The 21,215-nt window shown below is 40.6% G+C and overlaps 1 protein-coding gene across 2 annotated transcripts in view; it reads left to right on the plus strand.

Annotated features, from left to right (window-relative positions):
- Positions 1 to 21,215, plus strand: part of NOTCH2 (notch 2) — an 81,025-nt gene that overhangs the window by 32,029 nt on the left and 27,781 nt on the right. For both annotated transcript variants that reach the window (XM_021403986.1, XM_021403987.1), the window contains exons 6-16: positions 6,972 to 7,205; positions 7,776 to 7,931; positions 9,031 to 9,219; positions 10,363 to 10,476; positions 11,649 to 11,762; positions 15,015 to 15,248; positions 15,681 to 15,791; positions 17,462 to 17,654; positions 19,334 to 19,479; positions 20,109 to 20,228; positions 20,340 to 20,492. In XM_021403986.1, coding sequence (XP_021259661.1) covers positions 6,972 to 7,205; positions 7,776 to 7,931; positions 9,031 to 9,219; positions 10,363 to 10,476; positions 11,649 to 11,762; positions 15,015 to 15,248; positions 15,681 to 15,791; positions 17,462 to 17,654; positions 19,334 to 19,479; positions 20,109 to 20,228; positions 20,340 to 20,492 — 1,764 coding nt within the window. The remainder of the gene's footprint in view (positions 1 to 6,971; positions 7,206 to 7,775; positions 7,932 to 9,030; positions 9,220 to 10,362; positions 10,477 to 11,648; positions 11,763 to 15,014; positions 15,249 to 15,680; positions 15,792 to 17,461; positions 17,655 to 19,333; positions 19,480 to 20,108; positions 20,229 to 20,339; positions 20,493 to 21,215) is intronic.

Genomic DNA, 21,215 nt, shown 5'->3' on the forward strand with positions numbered 1-21,215 from the left:
ATGTGCAAATGAGGAGATGACTTTCTGCAGATGTGAACACATAGTCCATTGAACTCCCGTGTGTTAGCCATCCTTGCAGCTGAGTAGCGATTGTATTCATTGGATCCCCCCACAGGGAGCTGTTGAGAAGGTCTCACCAAAGGGTCTGAAATTTGGGTGTGATCAGGACATCATGCACTGAGATCCTTTCCTGTTAGCGTTACCCATTCATTGCTCTGAGCACTGATCTGTGCAAAGACACTGCCTCTTCTAGAGAAGTTTGAACTTCTTTGCTTTAATGATACCTTGTGTCAGCAAATTACAACAGGTGGCAAAATATACAAGGAAAATATTTGCTCAATTATGTGTCTTCCTTGCAATAACTATTATATTGTATTTTTATCATAATCTTTCGCCCTTTCTGAATAATATTTGCTTTGTAAGTCTCTTATGAAATTCTCTTCAATCAGTCTGTCAGACTCTGATCTCTACCCCAGTTTCAGTCTCTTTGTTAAGAGGTGGTGGTTTCAGTGCTGCAAAGTGTGTTCTAAACTGAAGCAATGGCACTGCTATTACACAACTGTTTGCATTAGTTATTCTTCCTTGCAGTCAGATGTCTCATCGGTGATGTTTATTTTGTTTATGAAAGCTGTGAGCTGCGTAGAAGTCCCCGCCGAACTCTTCCAGGGAAGCTGAAGTCTTTCCTCAAGGAGTGTCTAGCACAACCCTTCCCCAAGAAGTCTGTTTCTTTCTATATTGTACTTGGCATTTGCTGCATCAAACCATCTCTGCCGTTGCACTGCCCAGCAACCTCACTTGGATGAATCTGTCTGAAGTTCCCCAGCTTCCTCTTGGATAATATAAATATTCATTTGTTGAAGATACTGCTGCGTGCTGTTCCAGGCCTTTAATTAAATGCTCCAGTGTCTGAATGTATTCATTAATTGTAAATTAATTTTCTCTAGGAGTATAAATAATTCTGTGTGTTAAAAATGTACTGAGTGTTTTGCCAAATACACGATTCAGAAACATGGAAGCAAAAGTATTTTATCACAAATGCCCTTTAACTAGAAGAGCGAATGATTTCAGTGGCCATTTTTCCTCTCCTTTTCCATTACTGAGGAGTCCTGCAGCGACTCGAGGAAACCAATGTTTTGACCCGACAGAGTAATGTGCTTTGGGTTTCTCAGGCAACGTGGGCGGTGTTTTCCTTGCCTTGAAAGGAAGGACTGGACAGGGAAACATCTTTCCCCAGACAGATGTGGTCTGCCAGCTGGCATCCTGAGCGAGTGCATGGGTGGTTGGAGATGGGAAGTAGCATTATGGTCCCATGAAGTATTGCACTGTTTAACCTTCTGTTGTAATTAGAATTTGTCATTTACACAAACACTGTTTCTTATCTCTTCGACAGTTCTTGAGCCTCACTAAGATGCAGTTCACCTTGTGACTTAGTAGTCCTCTGAAAGAGGAAAGAAATGTAAACAGCTCTAATGAGACGTGCTTTCTTCAGCCACGCTGATCATGTTCTCAAAGACTATACAATAATCTTTGCAATGCATTGTGAATTAAAATTATTCTTTTGGGGAGAATCTACCTAAATCCACTGTTTTCCCAGACAGCCCTTTCAAGAGAGCTGGTAAGACCATGGTGTAGGGGGGTGCTAGTCAGAGGGCAGTGACAAGCTGAAGGGATGCTGTCAGCACGGCTGTCTTGAATCCTGAGGCTCCTTCTTCTACGGTGGGTTTCATGGAAACTTGAGGACCAGTTGATAATTCTCACTGAACTATCTTTTCCATCCAGCATCACTAAACTTTTAAGATATTCTCATTTCCAGTTCAGTCTGGAAGTCGGTGCCGAGGTGGCTGTTATTTTGTGAGACATGGATGCAGCGAACTCCTCCCAGCTCAGTTTTCAAGGCGCCGTTATGTGTTTATGTCCTTTGTCCTACTAAATGTTTTCAGTGCGTAAATTGCATGTGAGATCTGCTCTCAGGAGGCTTTGGCTCTTGTACTATAGCTGTGCATCAGCAATCTTTCCTGCTGGAGAGCTGTTAAGAGGCCAAGAAAACTTTCTCCTTTATGGAAAATACACTCTGCCAAAGATGTAGACCTCTGGTTGAACTGACAGAAGGTCCTGCCTGCATTCAGCTGTAGGATCAGTTTGGTTTCCTGTCTTCAAATTGGGTTTTATGCAGTGTGTATGGCTCAGTGGGATCAGCTTTTGGATGCATCTGTTGCTGCTTCCCAGGGCGACCGTTTAGGTTTCTTATTTGTCCTAAGCTAATACTCTTCTCTTTGTGTAGGATTGCACCCATTTAATGTGCTGCCTTACCTTTGTAAACTTTGCTTTCTTTGTATTAAAAAGAGCACAAGCAGGGGGCTGTTTTTCATTGGTGAAGACTGGCACATCTACGTGCTGGGCCTCGGGCCATTGCATGCTGTGTCTGCCGAAGGGGAATCTCCTGAGCCCGGTACCCAGGGGTCTGTCAATGGGAGCAGCCCACGTGCCTCATCTGCTTTATTCCTTACGGCTTTTCTGAAGGGAAATGTACAGGAAGTAACTTAGTTTCATAGTAGGTGAAAAGCCCTAGGAGTTGAAGGCTGTTCCCTTTTTCTACTTCTAGTTTCCAATTTAGAAATACCGTATGGACTAGCTGTTTACTTTGTACAAGGTCACTCAAAACCTGAGTCGGCATTTTGCTGATTTCCCAGGCTCTGCAAATATCAAGGTCAGGTTAGGCTTTTATTAGTTTCTTGGAGTAATCTACGCTCCCTTTCTTGTTGTGTTTTACGTGTGTTTTTACATGCCCGTTAAAATGTACAATTTGTGTATCTGAGCTGGAAGCATTATGTAAGCTCACATCTTCCCTAGCTCACACTGCATTTGCAGTGTTTCTTTTAGAAATGTAAGTAAAAGCAGCAAAAGCACAAGTAGAGAAATAACTGTTGAAAATTTTGGCTAAACGGTTTAAAAGTTTGCACTTGGAAGTTGAATTTCAGTTCTATGAATGAAAGGCTTGATTCTTTCTAGTAAGCAGAAAAAAAGGTTACCAAATATACTGCTTCAAGTAAACAGGCTTAGTTCTTTTACAATTAAGTCAAGTTGCATCCCTCAAGTAAACTTTAAGGCAAGTTCTGGCTTGCTTAATTTGAATCTACTAGCGTTAGAGAGAAATCGTGTGAAGATTATTCATAGAGAAATTTGGAATTAAGTCCTTGTTTATGTCATATGTTCATTGTGGAAAAAACCAATCAAGAAGCTCACAGGACAGACGCTGCTTGGAAATCCAGGCTGTGAAAAACAGAAGCATCAGATCTTTCCTTTGGAGTGGATGCCCAAAATACTCATCCCTTGGTGTCGTTTGCACAAGGAGTTGAGGCCTTTCTGAGAGCACACCAGCTCTTTCCGGATGTTGAGTGGTGTGGCCATGGTTTGGTCTTACTGAGAATGAAGTGGTGCTGCTGCTTTGCGGGAAGGCTTTTTTGGAAACCAGTTATAGATGTGTGCAAGTTTCTGAAAGAGGAAACTGTCTTCAAGAATTACCAATATTGACCATTAATCTCGTGTTGTTAACACTTAAAGATTAAAGAGCACAGATAAGCAATCAATGGGTTTTTTTATAAGTAGTATGTCTCATTTCTCTTTTGAAGACTTTGTGCTGTGTAATGCATCTCCAGGCCACTCAACTCACAAATCAACAGTAAGATCTCAAACATTTTCAGTGAGCTTGGAATTGCTTTGTACGCTCACCGTTTCAGTAGCCTTGGACTTTGGGCTGGCGTTTGTAATACTTTAAAAAATAGTTCTGAAATCTTTTGAAGCTTGTTATTATTTTGCCTGAAGGTGACGAGACTAGGTGCTAATGAATGTCATTAGACTGATAAGTTCTGCTTGCCTTATGCTACCTTGGATTGGTGTATTTTTGCCCAGACCTCATTTAAGTCTGGCTTTCAATTATAGCTTCAGTGGAGGGCAAGTCTTTTTCATTAAAATAGCCACAGGTAAAATGCAATAGTTAATTGCTCATTTACACCTCTCTCATAGTATGAGTTTAATCTCCTTTGTTTTTAAAACAAGCTGCACAAAGATGAGGCTGTGTTCCATTTCTATTCATAATTAAACAAATATGGTTATGATCTAGTAGCTGCAAAAGGAGCGTTATAGATTTGGGAAGCTGAATGAAGGTCAAATATAAGGAGCTTAAACACCTTACATTCTCGAAAAACAGTTGAATTGCTCAAGGAACTCTAAACTCGGTATTTTTTTCCTCTTTTGTGGAGGTGTTGATATGCTTTATAAAAGGTTATTTCAGTTTAGGATGGTGGAAATATGGAGTAGCCTAGAGTTCTTGCAAGCACAGTGGTGATGTCACTTAATACTGTCCTTTATAGAAATGGATTGCAAGTGCTGGAGGAAAAAAACAGCATCACAAAGGGTTGATAACACTTGTGACACTTCAAATGGGAAGGCAAAAGCAATTCCAGACAGTTTGAGGGAGTAATTTTCACCATACTTGCTTTAAAAGAACAAAACAAACCACATACCACCAAGAAAAAAACCCTAACCCCAGAACTTTGTATTTCGAGGTACTATTCAGTGCATCACAGGACAAATGATTTGAGAAAGGCATACCACTTCTGCGTGGCAGCATCAGAGCTGAAAACGGTTCACGCCTCAGTGACACCACATTTAAACTGGCTGCAGCCAAAAGGAGGATGTAGGTGCTGCAAGAATGTTTCTGCAAAACAGTTCTGCTGCAGATGAGCATTCGTCAGTGTGTGCATTCTTTGATCTTTGTTGGGCCTCCCCCAGGGGAAGAAGGAAAATGTCTTTTATAATAAGCAAATAACGCCTTTATTTTTTTTAAAGGAAGTCAGTTGTGTTGATGATGCAAGATACACGCGACTGCTAGGAACCAGTCTGAGATAACTAATTCTTTTCAGTTTCGTTGCTAATAAGCTAAAGGAATTGTTAATGTTGAAAGCTAATAAACAAACGACCTCTACTATGACAAATGTGTGGTTTTGTTTTTATAGTGAAGAGAGCTGTTTTGCAGGTAGCAATGTGAAATGTTAGGTTTTCTCCCCAACTGTTCTATGAAGTAAACCGGGAAATGAGTTTTAATTCTGAAAACTCTATTGTTCTTAGTACTGCTACTGAAATGTTATCTTGTTTCTTCAAATGATAAAATCCTGGGTTTGAGGTCTTCCTGCTGTAAGGAGGAGCACTCGCACAGAACAGTGTGTTGTGCAGCTCCTTTTTTACTTCTACTTTTTATTTTATTCTTTTGCCACAAAGGGAAAAAGTCCAAGGCTCACGGGGCCAGAGGCTGAGATTTATTTAAGTACTCTGAAAGAAAGAGGAATCGTGGTTTGAGCGTCATGAATGGAGATGGCTAAGGAATACATTTTAACATTCAAAAACACTGAATGTTTTTGTTCTGTGAATCAGAGGAAGATGTGTGCACACGCTTGCATCAAAATTTGCAGGCTGTTATTAGATGTTGCTCAATAGTCAGCACATTTAATAAGTACTTTTAAATTGGCAATCCTGAATAAACTGAAGCCTAGGAGAATTGGCAGCAAAGATGTGGGGCCTGCTCTTAGGTTTCTTATTCTTGGAATAAGGGGGGAATTCCAGACAAATATAAATGTGCACCTGATAAAATAGCTGGAAATAAAGAAGGGGAGGATCTTGGTAACAGCAACACAGTTACTTAAACCAGTCTTGGCCCAACTAATGGAAAGCTACTGGAAGCTATCGAGGGAGGTGGGGTCAGCTGGAGGGGAAGGGGAAAAAAAAACCTCAAATCAAATTAATCTAATCTCATCATGTGATAAGGGAGATCTTTTGGTGTTACATGACAAGATGCCGTCTTTTTAGGAAGATTGTTGAAAAAATAGTGAAATGAAGTATTTAGGAAAAAAAAAAGCTTCCAGTTTCAGAGTTCTTAGTGTAACATAAACCGTTTCTAACCTTTATTGCTAAGAAGTTTGTGGACTGTGACCAGTACTATGTGGTTGCATCTGTGCTCCCATATACCAGCCTGGGAAGAAACCAACTTGTATGTAGCCATTAGTTTTTACCCACTGGAGAAACTCAAAATAGGAATAAACAAACAAAAAACATCAGCCTAATGGTAAACCATGAAATAAGTATTTAAACAAAATATTGATGCAAGTGGTAGATTCCAGGTTTTAATGATGGATCAAAATGGATGTGGATGAATGAATAGTTTTGGAAGCACAAACTGTAGAGCTTCCTAGAGCTGTGACTGTGGAATGCGGTGTCTGGTAAAGGTGACCTCAGTAGGTTGCACTCAGTGGTCCTTCTCCTTAATGCTCCATGATGCAGTGTGTGTTTTCTTCCCTCCAATCTATCTTCTGTGTTCTTAGAGAGCAGTCATTTTATCACAAATGTGGTTGGGTTTTTTGGGATTGACTATGAAGAAAAAATAATTTAAAAATGAGGCTGTGTGTGGAAATATCTGGGGAGAAGAAAATGAGTATTTTAGGTAGAGGAATCTCAAAAACTCTTTTCTTCTTTATCAAGTAATATTCATGGCATAATTATATAGGAAAGCTGAGTTCTACTGACATTATTTTGCTGTTGGCCTGTTGACATTGCTTTGGCCAAGATGTTTTCTTCTTTGTGAGGCTGTCTTCTCCTTAGTCCCTCTGGCAGCTGTGGTTCTCAGGTCATCTCAGATGTATCTGTATATGCTGCAGGCTGTCTTCTGGTTGTCTCCCTGTAACCTTTGCAGCTTATTTGCAGTTCACTCCCTCTTCGGGGCTGTGTAGGAATATCAGTTGACTTGTGTAATTTGACAACAGCGCTGCTGGAAGTTCTCAGGCTTGTGTCTTTCGGAGTGTCCCAGAAATAAGAAGTGGCCATCAGCTTGGAATGTTTTTCTTGGTTGTGCTGTCTGTTCTGGAATTTTCTTGTATCAGAGCCTGAAGTTTTATAAAAACCTGTTCCTCTCTGTGCATCAGGCCAGTTTTGCACGGAAGATGTTGACGAATGTCAGCTGCAGCCAAACGCTTGTCAGAACGGCGGTACCTGCACCAACCACAATGGAGGCTATGCCTGTGTCTGTGTTAATGGCTGGAGCGGGGATGACTGCAGTAAGAACATAGATGATTGCTTCACGGCCTCCTGTGCTAACGGATCTACTTGCATTGATCGAGTGGCTTCGTTTTCGTGCATTTGTCCAGAAGGAAAGGCAGGTAAGGATGAAAAACACGTGTAACTCTTGCTCTTTGGGAAAAATACTTCATAACTCTGAAGTTTATGCGTGCACTTAAAATGGTGTGTTTATTTTTACATGTTTTGCGATCAAAAGACAAAAGGAAACACGTACTGTCCACGTGCAAAGGCTTCTTAAATCTCTGCAGCTAGGAACAAAGAACTATTTGTATTAAACTGGAAGAGTTTTACAGTTTGTGTTACAAGGAAATGTTTTCAGCTTCCAGAAAAATCATCGTGCTTGTTGAGAGAGAAGAGCTAGTTAACTGCTCCCAGGAGGTGACTTCAGTAGTAGTAAGCAACTGCAGCACTCCAGAAGGCTGAAGAGACCTCTGAAGTCACAGAGCCTGTATTTAAATATAACGTCCCATAAGCGTGTAGTGAAAACCCTGTAGTAGTTGAAGTCTGGGTTGAAGCCTGTAAGGAACCGCTCAAGTTTCTGGATGTGAGAGTCTCTGTTTGAAATACCAAGATTGATAATTTGATTGTGTAACATGCAGTCTGGCTGCTGTTTCTCACTTTTTTGAATGAACGCTTGTATGCTTCTCTAGGTCTTCTGTGCCACTTGGATGATGCATGCGTTAGCAATCCATGCCAGAAGGGAGCTCTGTGTGATACCAATCCTGTGAATGGACACTATATCTGCACCTGTCCTCAAGGCCATAAGGGAGCAGACTGCACTGAAGATGTGGATGAATGTGCAATGGGTAAGTTTGTGTTTCCTGTTGGTGAGTATGATAATAAGGGGTCAGTTTTTTGCCTTTATAAACTAATGGAGGAAGAAGAATACACATTTTGTCATAGCTTCTCGATGCAAGTGAGACTCTTCTTCTGCTTCCCCCTTTCTGTTTCAACATCTTTAGGTGAGTTCTAAATCTTGTGTGAGACTCGTGGCAATGTACTGAGTCAGGGTAGCTGTCCATGCTTGAACTCTTAGCCTCTGGAATGTGGAAGACAGTGAGATGATGGACTTAACCATTTCTCATTGTGCAGCAGGGTTATAGCTCTGTGTGAGGAGCACACAGAGAGACAGTAGTTAAGCTGGCAGTTAGACCTGCAGGGTGCAATAGAAGTACCTCAGCTTCTGAGGGGGCTATTGCACATTCTCCCTGTGGCAGAAATAAGGGCTTTGACAGCCAGAATATTAATGGATCTCTTGAGTGCCTTCTGAGACTAGTGATTGCATGGGCTTTTAAAGCTGTAGTTGTCTGATATCACCCTATTGTGTTGTTTTGAGGATTAGCTGGAATTTCACAAACTTGCTGACAGTTTTGTGTGTGCTAGGTTATGCTACTGGAGCGTGCTGCAAGAAGGGTATGCCTAACCAGCATCAAAGTATTGGAAAGAGGCACTTCTTTGAATTTCATTCCTCAGTCTGCCTTGGACAAAAATGCTGTTCCTTTTTGAAAACATATGAGGGACAAATCTGATTTTGTGGCTCTGGTGACACATTGACAGCCTCAGGAGAGAAGTAAATCAAAAAGATGATCTAGAGATGAGGCCTTCAAAGCATCGCTAATTCTCTAATCCCTGCCGCCTAATACTCTATTTTTAAGAACTGTTATTAATAATATGGACCTGTGGTAATGATGGTAATTTATTTTTTTTTTGCCTCTGACAGGCAATTAACTGCTACATGTTCTCTTCAGTCACACTAGCCTCTCCTGATTGGGGTGAACAGTTCTTTCCCCTGTATTACTTGTCAGGAACAAATGACCACTGGAAAAGACCATGACTAATAAAGGCTGCTGTGGCTTTCCTGGTCAGAGGAAAGGTTTTGCCACACACCGCTTATCTTTCTTGCAGCAAACAGCAATCCGTGTGAACACGCTGGGAAATGTGTAAACACAGAAGGCTCTTTTCACTGTGAGTGTTTGAAGGGATACACAGGACCTCGTTGTGAAATGGACATCAATGAATGCCATTCTAATCCATGCCAAAATGATGCCACCTGTCTGGATAAAATTGGAGGATTCACGTGCCTCTGTATGCCAGGTGAGGGGAATTTCTGACTGGGAAGGGGCTTCCAGAACAGGTGGAAAAAAATCAGGAGGAGGAGCACAGGGAAGATTGCCAGTTCTGCTGAGGTGGAACGCAAAATTGCAATGGGGTGAGGCTAAATGAAACATTGAGAGCGCTTGCTGTGGTGGCTCCAGCCAGGCGGACTTGGCGTTTGTGTGGGGAGGGAGAAGACAATTAGAGGACTGAGAGAGAAACCAATCCCTACATCCGTGGAGGAAGGTAGTCCACCATCCTGGACTGTGTGAACGTATTTCTTACTATGCCCAGTAAAATGTATGTGCAGAAACTTATGTTTCTGTAAGCAAAGGAGGTGCAAACTTTAAGAGTCATTCTATTATGAGTCATGTATACGATGTTTCTGGATAAAATGGTTGTTCTGTTTTTGTATTTTCCTTCTTAAAATACCTCAAATAATGCAAGCTTCCTTTGACCTGAAAAAAAAAAATACTAAAAAAGTTAGTCAATTGAAATTGTCCTTGTCCAAAATCAACACCTCCAGCATACCAGTGACGTATGTAGTCTACTATTTTGCTTTCTGAAAGAAAGTGGTAAAAAAGTGTGCATGTTGCCAGTTGGACAACTGTGTAAAGTATAATGAAAGAATTGTGACCCCTGCAGGTGATCATTTAATACCATGAAAACCAGAATAAATTTTTATTCATATCAAATCTGTTGTGGAAGGTGGAACTCTAGTCCCAGTTATTTTACCCCTCTTAGCATTTTTCTTTTATTCTGTCATTCACTCTAAGCTGAGGTTTTTTAGGTGTCTGCTGTGATTGTTTCGTTACCTTTTACCTTATGTGGGTGCATTCTCAAATAGACTGATGCCTACCGAAGAGGTAAAACGTAGTCATTTCTCTTCAAATGAAAGAAAACATCAGGTGTGAATTCAGCACAAACTTCTCCCATTAGATTCACACACACTCAGCATCCATTTTCACCCCTGGTGGAAACGTACCAGAAAACATACCTTTTCCCTCATAGTTTCTGTCCAAACTGCAAACTTTGCTGCAACAAAACTAGCTTTAAGCTTTCAGCACTAATAAAAGAGGCAGTTGCCCTGTTGGAGATGTTTTCTGAGGCCTTCAGCAAACTCTTACGTTATTTTTTTAATAGGTTTTAAAGGTGTTCACTGTGAAGAAGATATTGATGAGTGTCTAAGTAATCCCTGTGTGAACAATGGAGAGTGTCTTGATAAAGTAAATCGATTCCTCTGTGTCTGTCCTCCTGGTGAGTACTTATTTCTGGAAGCTTTTCCTGCTTCACCTTACCAAGAACTCATTAGATAACCAGTGAAAGGCTGCAGGCAGTGTTTCCTGGGAGTTTCTGTAGTCTTGATGCAGCATCTGTGTGAGTTAGTTGCAGTCATTGGTAAGTTGGAATAGAGGCATGTATTGTTTGGCAGTGGGATTGTGCCTGTAACTGGATAAGTGTTGAGAAATAGTTAGATACCTCACTTTAAAGAGTTGATTGCAGCAAGAACTTATTATTGTGGATATCACAGTGAGAGGTAGTTAAGTAATTCTAAACACATTATAAAATCAGAGTGTATGCATGCTTTTTTTAATAGGTTTTTAGGTAGAAGCCATATTTCCATCAGCATAGCTTGTGTTGCTTGCATGAGGAGGGGAGGCAGATTGGGTCTCTGCTTCATTAGAGTAGAAGGACAAATGCTGAGCTGAAGGATCAATGTTAGCCATAAAGTAAACATCCCTTATCTTCCTGGTGGCTTGCAAGAAGTTTTGACATCGGAAGATATTCACCAAAAGTCTGTTTTGCATTCCTTCTCAGTGAGTAATGATCTAGCACATATTCCATTCTTCCGTTGGTTCCTTCCTACAAAAAACATTCCTGGAATTTCGTTTTTGTTTCTTTAAGTGCCTAAGAATCTGCATTGTGTGACATAACCTGTTGATAGTTCGCCTATTTCAAGAAGTATGTGGAAAGATACAGTGCTGTATTGTACCACATTCCATGCTGCTGTAGTAATTCCAGTCTGAAGGCTCTAATAAAGTATGCATTAGTTTTTAATTTCAAGTATTTGTCTTGATTACCAGAAAGTTTTCGTTGGTGGCCTCTCAGTTTTAAAGGCAGGCGTGCTGGTCAGTAGCAGACACTACTTGTGCTCCATTTGGTTCACTTCTGTTCAACTTGGCCGTCTCTGTTTTCAAGCTGAGGCTTCCCTGACCTGAGGAATAGAAACTGTGTTTTGGTTGGTGGGCTGAATGAAAAACCAAGGTGTGGTGCCTGTGTCTGTCTAATGATGCAATTGAGTTTAGATTTCCCGAGCTTACATTTGGGTGGTTTTAAGGACTTGCTGCTAAATAATTCCTGATAATGCAGCTGTTTAGATTAAATGCTTCAAATTGTCTCTGAATATTCGCTATCGTTCTGCCTTTCAGGATTCAGTGGTGCAGTGTGTCAGATTGATATAGATGACTGCTCTAGCACGCCGTGTCTCAATGGAGCCAAGTGCATCGACCATCCCAATGGCTACGAGTGCCAGTGTGCCACAGGTGAGTCTTGTGTTCAGAGCCTCTGGACTGAAGATTGCATGTAAGCTAAATACAAAAAGGAGCGGTCAAAGGACTCCATTCTTTCTCTGAAACACTTGTTTGTTTTGTAGCTTTGTCTGCTCCTTTGCAGCAGAGAATAGAATTAAGTGTAGAAACCCTTTCACTTGTGACAGCAGTGAGTTCACAGTTGCTGGGAATTCTGGCTTTCCCCTTTCAGCCCCATCTCTTGCTTCTCGAAAGGTGACAGCTCCTTCTGTATTGACTATGGAATCCTTGAATAGAAAAACAACAGTGTGAAGCCTTATATCTGTGGCTTTCTTTTCTTTCTTACAAGTTGGATTGTATAGTATACAGTTGAAGAACACGAGGTGGACAGAGCAGTGTTACTGTGTATTTGATTTCTGTTGCGTGAGGCTATCTTATGTCAAAACTGAAAGAGAAAAGTGCAGTTAAAATTGAGCCCACTGGAAGAAATACCACGCAGTAGTTGCCTACAATAATGTAATTCAAATGATTTGTCAAGCATCACACAGAAACTTCGACAGTTGTGGATGGATCTGAAGTTTTTCTAATGCACTGAATTCCTTTACTGCTTAATCAATTGCACATTTAGAAGTGTCAGGTTTAATTACAGAATTTTCTTGTCTTTGAGCCACTAGGAGTGATGGATATGTATTTTTGTCTGTAACTTATTACATTTGATCAAATTTGAGGATGTGAGCAGTTCAAAGCTGTTACACTTCAATTCTCAGTGAGGAACAACTTTTGGTTGCTTTCAGTTAATGCAAGTGGAATTGTTCATGATGCAGATTCAGACTGACCAGGCATGGAATGTGTTGGGTTTAGCTCTTCCATTATGGAAGTTGCTGAAAATTCCTGGACTGCCTCTGTCCTGGAAATGTTTTGTCAGCTTGGTTAGATTTATGTGCAATTTTTCTTATTTTGAATCATTCCAGTAATCAAACTGCGTAGGCAAAATCATTTGACTTCACTAATTTATTTGGAATTTTACGGAATACAGCCGAAATCAGCCTAAAACTTCCTCTCTGCTCTTTTCACGCACGCAACCTCCCACCATACCCAAAGTCTGTGAAAAGCAACTTGTTGGAAGTAGGGAGTAAAGTCGTTCTAATCATGAGAGGAATAATTATTGTTAAAATTTTCTATTTGTATGTGTCACGTGACAGTATAAGTTGACGGAAGAAGAACAAGCTCACGTGCCTGCCAAACCTGGAATCTATCTTAGAAGGTCTTTCTCAAGCTAGAATGGGACCTGGTTGCTTTCATTCCCTGAGAGTCCAGAGCTGAATTATTAATCCAGTGCAGAGCTTATTGCAGAGTTTGGGATCATGTAGTGTCTGACAGTATGGAGAGCTGTGTTTCAGAAAGCTTGTTCTGCATTTGGGCTTTGTACTACTGGGAATCATCTCAGTACAGAGGTCGTCTTTCCCAGATGAGAAAGGAAGGCTACTACTACTGTGATGGCACATGGTATATGGAGCATTTTCAAGGAACAGCCTGAAAGCAACCAAATGGATACGTTATTTAAGCAGCTGGTCTTAGTAAATTGGTTGGTATATTGACTGAAAATGGAAGAAGGACTCTGTACTGGAACTTCTTTCTGTCCTCTCTGAGGAATTCTTATGTTCTGTGTCCAGGTGTTGTTTTTTTGAGAAATATGCCTGATCTTAAAGTAGTTCAGCTGAGCTACAGTAGGAGGAAGGTAATCATTTTCTTAACAAATGTATGCTAAGTATAATATTTAATATTGACAGCTTTCTATAAGACTGAAATATGGAATTCGTCATTGGGGCAGGTCAGTTACTGGAAAATAATGTTTGAATGTGTTCTTGCTTTATTAATCTCATAATATGAGTGATATATGTTCCCTGAATGGTATTCGCCAGCTGCAGAACTGATTGAAAACTGCAAAATGTTTGGCCAAATGCTGTACAGATAGCTCTATTTACTGCTTGCTTTTTGTCTTTTCTTTCCCTTCTGGCATTATTCCACTTCTCCTTCCCAGTGGTAGATCATGGCTTTTCTTTTTCTTGAGTTGCCTTAGGTCTTTCTTCTTTTCCTTCCCTCTGTCCTCTGTTTTTTTGCCACTGTTCGTTCTCTTATCGGTTTGGTTTTCTTCCTTCCCTAACATCTTTTTATATCCATCTCTCTAACTAGCTTCCCTTCCCTTTCCCCACCTACTTCCACACCCATTCATCCATGCATACGTTCGCAGAACTTGGGAATGTTAGCCGTCACCTGGTATGTTTGACCAGAGAACTAGCCACAAACCTGTATGAAAAATGGGGAGCCTCTTATCCACTTGTTACACTCAGGTGAGAATCACTCTTCAGCTGTTGAAATTCCCTGCAGCTTGGTTTGTATCAGTCTCCAGTTAGTGTCTGAAATTTGAAGTTCTACGTTCCTTATCTCCAGCTGCTGGAAGGCAGCGTGAGCTGTGGCTTCAAAACATCATCTGTGAAATCCATTTATTTTAAATTGTCCCTGTTTCATATAGCTCTGTTCCATCACGGAAAACAGGGCTCTTGAGGGAGTTATTTGCTGTTCTTATCTTCCTGATATACATATATATTTTTTAGCCCTTCTCGTGAACAAATTCTGTCTGCTCTTGCTCAGGATGTTTCCCAGCTGAAGCAGAATGAAACAGGCCAAATTAATGCTTGTTTCATTGCTCCTAACTGAAGAGGAGATTGCATGCAGTCTTTCATGAATTTGCAGTTGGTCGTTGATTGGAGTTATTGAAAAGTTTCCCAGTGAGAGGAACAAGAGACTTTTCAATAAGCAGAGCTGCAGAAACTGTGACACAAGCCAAGAGAGTTCTCTTGGGAAGGTTTCTGCAGCGTCTTTGCAGTAATTTTGTGTACTGAAAAAGTCAAATTCCCTGGTGTTGTGTAGAGGAAATAATGACAGGAGAGACCCTTCAGGTAGTTTGTATTGATGCAAGTAAATATTTTGTGGAGGTGTATGTTTTTCATCTCACTGCTGCTATTCTGAATATAGTGAAGGTAACACTTCTGATGCCAGGATTCTCCTTGCAAGATGTTGTTCTGTGAGCTGTGGAAGAGTCTGATTTTCAGGGCTGGAAAATGGCCAGCAGTTGAGGTACCCAGTTACCCTTGGTGTTCTGTCCACCCATTTGCTCATGTTTTTAGTTTAATACTTCCCATGTTTGCTCTGTATTCACTGCAGCATTGTACCAGTTAATTACTGTTGTTTGCCATTTTTCCTTAGGTTTTACTGGTGTTTTATGTGAGGAGAACATCAACAACTGTGATCCTGATCCTTGCCACCACGGTGAATGTCAAGATGGAATTGATTCATACACGTGTATATGCAATCCTGGCTACATGGGTGCCATATGCAGTGAGCAGATCAATGAATGCCACAGCAATCCTTGCCTCCATCAAGGGCGCTGCATTGACTTGGTGAATGGCTACCAATGCAACTGTTTGCTGGGCACTTCAGGTACATAAGGGACAAGCAGAAGGATTGGATTGTAACAGGATTCAAGATTTAGTTATTTCTTATGTCTCGTCTGGTGTGTGCTAAAATTGTATGTAGAATAAGCTTATTGTAAAGAGCCTAAAGGAGCTGGCACCTTCATGTTAATTTTGGTTGCTGCATTTTCCTGTGTCTGTGTGAACTGTCTAACTCACCTGTACTGCAGATAGTCTTGGAAGAGCTTACCTCCTCTTTACACCCCAAAATTCAATCAGGTACATTTGCTGGAAAAAAAAATAGGTAAGCTGTTCAAAATGACATATTCTTTTGTTTGAAGTTGCATGTGTAGCTTCATGGCAGGTGGGGCTCTTAATCTGGCTATTTCCAGGGAGTGCTTTTGTTGTTCATCTTGTTAAGATTTGGCCTCCTTATTCCTTCAATTTATCTTTTTTCCAGGAGTGAACTGTGAGAATAACTTTGATGACTGTGCAAGTAACCCATGCGTCCACGGGGACTGTATTGATGGTATTAATCGCTACAATTGTGCTTGCAAACCTGGATTTACAGGTAAAGTCAGCTACCTGATAGCTTTAAGTTGATTTGAAGATAGTTATCCTGTTAGCTAAGGAAGCTGTTCTTTGCATACCGACTGTGAGGGATTCAGTTAATATCTCAGTAGATCCTTCTAATCTGTGAATCTCGGTGTCTTACATTACAGCAAGTTACACCAAGTAGAGATATGGTCTAATCTGTGCTGTGAGATGCCATTCTTGTTAGGTAATTGCATCTAATTCATGGTTCTCGATTTTGTAACAAATAAAACCATGTGACTTTGGTTTATTATTCACAGCTTCTTTCCAGGGACACGGACTGTGAACAATGTAGACAGGTGTTGGATTAGACTGCCTTGGGCTTGGGCCGTAAATAGTGTTTCTCTTTCAGTAAAAGCAAAGCATGAAGTCAGTGTTCTAATGAACTGCTCTCCACTTGGAAGTTTCCAACTCAGTAACCCGCTTTTTGCAGTGCTTCTGTTTCATAATGTGATCTGTGCTGTTTCTTCTTCTAAATTGTGTAGAATTTTAAAAACAAGACTGTAAAAAGAAGCTTTTATGCGCTGTTAGATCCGTGCTCAGAACTGTAGGTCTACATCAAGACTGACTAGTTCTGATGACTAAAGCACATCTCAACACTGTTTATAATGGACTTAATACGTTTTGAGGCATGTAGGATAGTATGCTCATAAAATAATTGTTGTAAGGCAATTGGTACAGTTTAGAACAGTTTTTCATCATGTCTGTTTGCTGTTTATTACTGAATGATTCTAATTAGAATTGATCTGAAATGCATTAGAAGCAGTGCTAAGAGGTTTCATGTGTTTTTTGCATTTCTCTTGGCATCTTCTTAATCTTCTAAAGCTGCTTTCTTTCACTGACTCTGTCATGGTGTTATTCTTCAGTCCCCATAGCAGGAAGAGGCATGATCCTGATCATTCTTGCCTTTAGTCTTCCTCACTGTTGGCATACCATGTTTGTTATCCTACTGAATTTCTTACTGTTATATGTTGAAATAATTCAGAAATGTGATTAATTTACCTGTTCTAGTATTTAAAGAGTTGGCCTGCATGGGGTCTTGATACTTTGTCCTTTCTATATGTTAAAAATATTTTTCATCTTCAGTACTCATTGTGTTTCGTTTTCCAGCCTCACACAATCTTATGGTCAGTACTTAAAGGATTTTGCAATTCTGGCACACGCTGTAAAGAGAGGCAGGCAAAACAGGATACGGTGTTATTTAGAGTTCCTTTTACGCAATAAACCACAAGACCTATATTTACTGCAGATGGTATGGCAGTATTGGCTGTTCAGAGGGTAGGTAATTTTAGCACAGAAGGGAAGGGCTTTGACAAGTCGAGCTCAAGAGGTTTGTTCCAAACACAATACAGTTGAGTGATTTTTGCTTTCTAATGAATATTAATTACTGATTTTTAATGCAGCTCTGAGATTCTAGAGTGGTTTGTAAATACTTGTTGAGCATAAGTGTTGTTTTCCAGGTGCAGAAACATTCTGCGTCTTTCAGAAACGCTTCTCTTCAGTTAAAGCCACTTAAGCATGCAAGATCTGTACCTCTGCATCAGCTATACAGAGCTGTCTCAACCACATGATCTTACAGACTTGCAGGACAAATGTTCTTAAAAGAAATACATCTTAATAAGGAATGGTTTGGTTTGTATTTTTTAGGCCCACGTTGTAATGTGGATATTGACGAATGTGCATCCAGCCCCTGTAATAATGGTGGAACGTGTATAAATGAAGTCAATGGCTTTCGGTGTGTGTGTCCTGAAGGTTACCACCATCCTCACTGTCAGTCGCAGGCAGATGGCTGCCTTAGTAATCCCTGTGTACATGGCAACTGCACGCACATTGTTAGTGGGTAAGTTCTTCTTAGATCAAATGTATCTGCTGCCTTTTATTCTTTCTCAACCCCCCCACCACCACCCTGATTTCCATCGTGACTAGAGGCTTCTGAATTCTAATTTCTCAGATTAAAATGCAAACTTGTTTGCTGCCTGTGAAATAATCGCAGTAAGGTGTAGACCTTTATTCACCAGCTGCCCTTTGTGCTGTTTCAGCATGGGTTTTTCTGCCCGGTGTGGGCACCATCAAAAAGGAGAGTTCAGTAGTTCAATCTAATAGAATGAATGCAATTAAAATAAATAAATGGTTCCAAATGGAACTGTTGGAAAACAGCAGATACTTACCCCATTAAATCCTAAAATGTTGAGTGTGAAGGGTGTGCTTGTGACTAGAGCCATTATTGCTACCCAAATACTCTGCGTGAAGGAACAAGGAGATAACTTAGAAAACTAGGAAGCAGAGCAGTTTTGGAAGATCAGCTGGGGAAATCTTGGTGTAACAACCAATCACAGGGGATATTGTATAAGGGTGGTACTTCAAGGCCTGGAAAAGGAGCTCAGGATGAAAAGTCAAGAAGAAGGTAAAAAAGAGAAGTTCATGCCCTCCATCTCAGTCATCTGTTTTTTGGGGAGAAGTTGATGGTTGGTGTTCTGTTTGTTTGTTCTAAGCAAGGCATCCTGTTTAAGTTGGTACTTTGATGGAATGCAGTTGCCTCCAACTGTTTCCTCTAGCAGCTTTCTCAAGATTAGGAGGTGTATTATTGAGCAGTGGTTGTCTTAAAACAGCATATCCAAGGCTGATTTAATCAGCTTTAGTCGTACTGTTGCATGCCTGAGAGAAGAAAGGGAAGTTTTTTCTGGCCATTCTGATGGCAGTAGTTGTTGCTGAATCATCCCATCCAGGAAGACCAAATGCTGACTTTGTGAGCCTTGAATCAAGACCTCTTTTTGCTAGGGATGAATCCGTGGTGAATGACAGGGTCATAGCTGTGAAACTTCCCAGTTGGTCCAGGGATAGTAGTGGCTCCCATGCATGTTGTGTCCTGGAAAGTGTTGTCAGCACTTGGCAAGGAAGGGTTTTGCCACTGCTGATAGCTCTGTAGGGCAAGATTCAGCACTGTTTTTGGAGCCGACCGGAAGGCTGCCATTATGACTAGTTCAGCCTTCACATAAACTTGAAAAATAAAATTGTTCATCATCTGTCACCTGTGTTCTTGTTTATGCCCGTGTACACCTTATACTTGGTGTCAGATAAAACAAGTGTTGTTTGCATGATGGAGAAGGAGGCCAGCATACATTTTTTGTGGCTGGAGTCCAGGGTGATTCAGTAAGACTCTGGTTCTATGTCATATGGGTGGAGTGCTGCTCTACTTCAGATTTTGAAACATGATGGAGTAAATTGCTGCTGCTCCTAACCACCTGTTTTCATTTGTAACCACTATTTTGTATTAAATTAGTCTATTCATCTTTGGAACCTACTGTTCCTCTCCACTTTTTAAAATATTTTTTTCCTGTCTTTATTTAAATGTGTTGAGATGGTCTTATCAAAACAGAAACATATTTCTGTCTAAGTGCTTTGTGGAAACTGTTAACAGGAGGGGTGTGTGTTTTTAAGGGTGATTTATTTTCAATATTTTGGAATGAAGAGGAGTTATTTCAAAATGTTCACAAATTCCTGTTGCTTTTGCCTTTGAAGGTACAAATGTGTCTGTGACCCAGGCTGGATAGGAGATTACTGTTCAACAGAGGGGAACGAATGTAAATCAAACCCATGCCAAAATGGAGGAACTTGTGAGGATCTGTTGAATGGATATAGATGTACCTGTAGGAAAGGATTCAAAGGTGAAAATTCAGAGAGTTTTGTTCTTTTCCTTTTCACTTCATTGCACTTTTAATGTCATTTTAATATTTTCATTAAACTTCGTGAAAATAGGAATGGAGAAGGAAAATGCCGTGGTCATATGGAGTTGAATTACAGTTGAATATAGATGTGATACAACAGTGTAGAATGCTTTGTAAAACTGTACTTAAGCCTTGTTTGGACCTACTAAGAATCAGAATAGCAACGGGAAAAGGTACTGCAGAAGACCAAAGCGGTAGTAGCCGCATCTTTATGCCTTTCTCACGTACTGTGTCTTCTCTGCAAGCAGGCTTGAAGACTTCATCTTTCACAGGCTGGAAGCCTTTGGCTTCCTCATGCCCCTCTATAGCTCAGTGCAGTGAGTTTGTCTTCCTGTCACTGTCTTCAATTTAACTTGGTTGGAATCACCATGTCTATCTGCTTGTACCCACTGAGCCTATGAGGAGTATTCTGATCTCTTTCTTTTGCTAAGATTTTTCAAATTTGGAAATGTCATCCACTGCTGTGTAGGATCATTGTGCAGGTTGCCATCTATGTTTTTTCATTCTTCTGAAAAGCACCAAAACTCTTAGCTGTATATTCTCCTGTTTTTCCCCCTTCTGTACTCCAGGTGTGAACTGCCAGGTAGTGGTTGCACCGTGTTCCCCTGACCCTTGTGAGAACTCAGGAATTTGCCAAGAATCTCCTGATTCCGAAGGCTACACCTGCCAGTGTGCCCCTGGCTGGGAAGGTAACGTGGCTTGGGAACATACAGTACTTTCAACACTGAGCAGTGTTGGCATCAAGCCTTTTGACCATTGACATAATGAGAGATCTTACTTCTGCACTCTCTGTGTTTCAGGGGAGAGATGTACAGTGGATATAGATGAATGCCTCTCAAAGCCCTGCAAAAATCATGCTTTGTGCCATAATATTCAAGGCAGTTACCTGTGTGAATGCCGTCCGGGTTTCACTGGAGGAGACTGTGATAGTAACATTGATGACTGCCTGTCAAGTGAGTATTAGTGGATTGTTCTGTTTTCCCCCTTTTACATAGAAATAATTTTGCTTTGCTCTTCAACAAGTACTCAAAAGTTCCTTTGTAAGCTCTTACCAAGAAGGGAAAAAAACCTGACCACCTCAAAACCTCAGCCTCGTAATAATTGCATGCGTAAGGCAGGCAAAATCCATTACATTTAGCTGCTAAAAATGTATTCTGATAATAGGATTTATTTTCAAATTTTTAACTTGAATTGATCCTTATTATTTCCATACTTTAATAAGGAGCACTGTTAAATGAATAATCGTGTTTGCCTGAAATTTTAATACATAAAGTAACACTGCAGACCTTATCTGTATTTCAAAGTTAAACTTGATTTAGGTGTGGTGGGAATCTGAGACACAGCAGTCCTTCCTGAAATATATTTGTCTGACATTAATATCCCGGAAAGAATATTCTGGGTCCTGTTGCTGTTCCAGTTAATCCATATTTGGAAGCAAATTAAGCAGCGGGAAGATGCTGTATTCCAGAGTAGAGATCAGCTGCGGGAGAGTAAGCTGTACAATGATGACTCTTGAAATTGTTTCGGAGAGCAAGTGTTCATTTCATGCCCTTGACAGTGCTGTTTACAGGGGAAACTGTGCACATACTGGCTTCTTTTTCTGGCTGCTATATTCTGTATCATCGCCGGATGAAATCAGTCTCCTGAAAAGTGTCCTGTGTTTAAAAGCTTGTCTG

The sequence above is a fragment of the Numida meleagris genome, chromosome 7, assembly GCF_002078875.1.
Source record: "Numida meleagris isolate 19003 breed g44 Domestic line chromosome 7, NumMel1.0, whole genome shotgun sequence".
Taxonomy (NCBI): Eukaryota; Metazoa; Chordata; class Aves; order Galliformes; family Numididae; genus Numida; species Numida meleagris.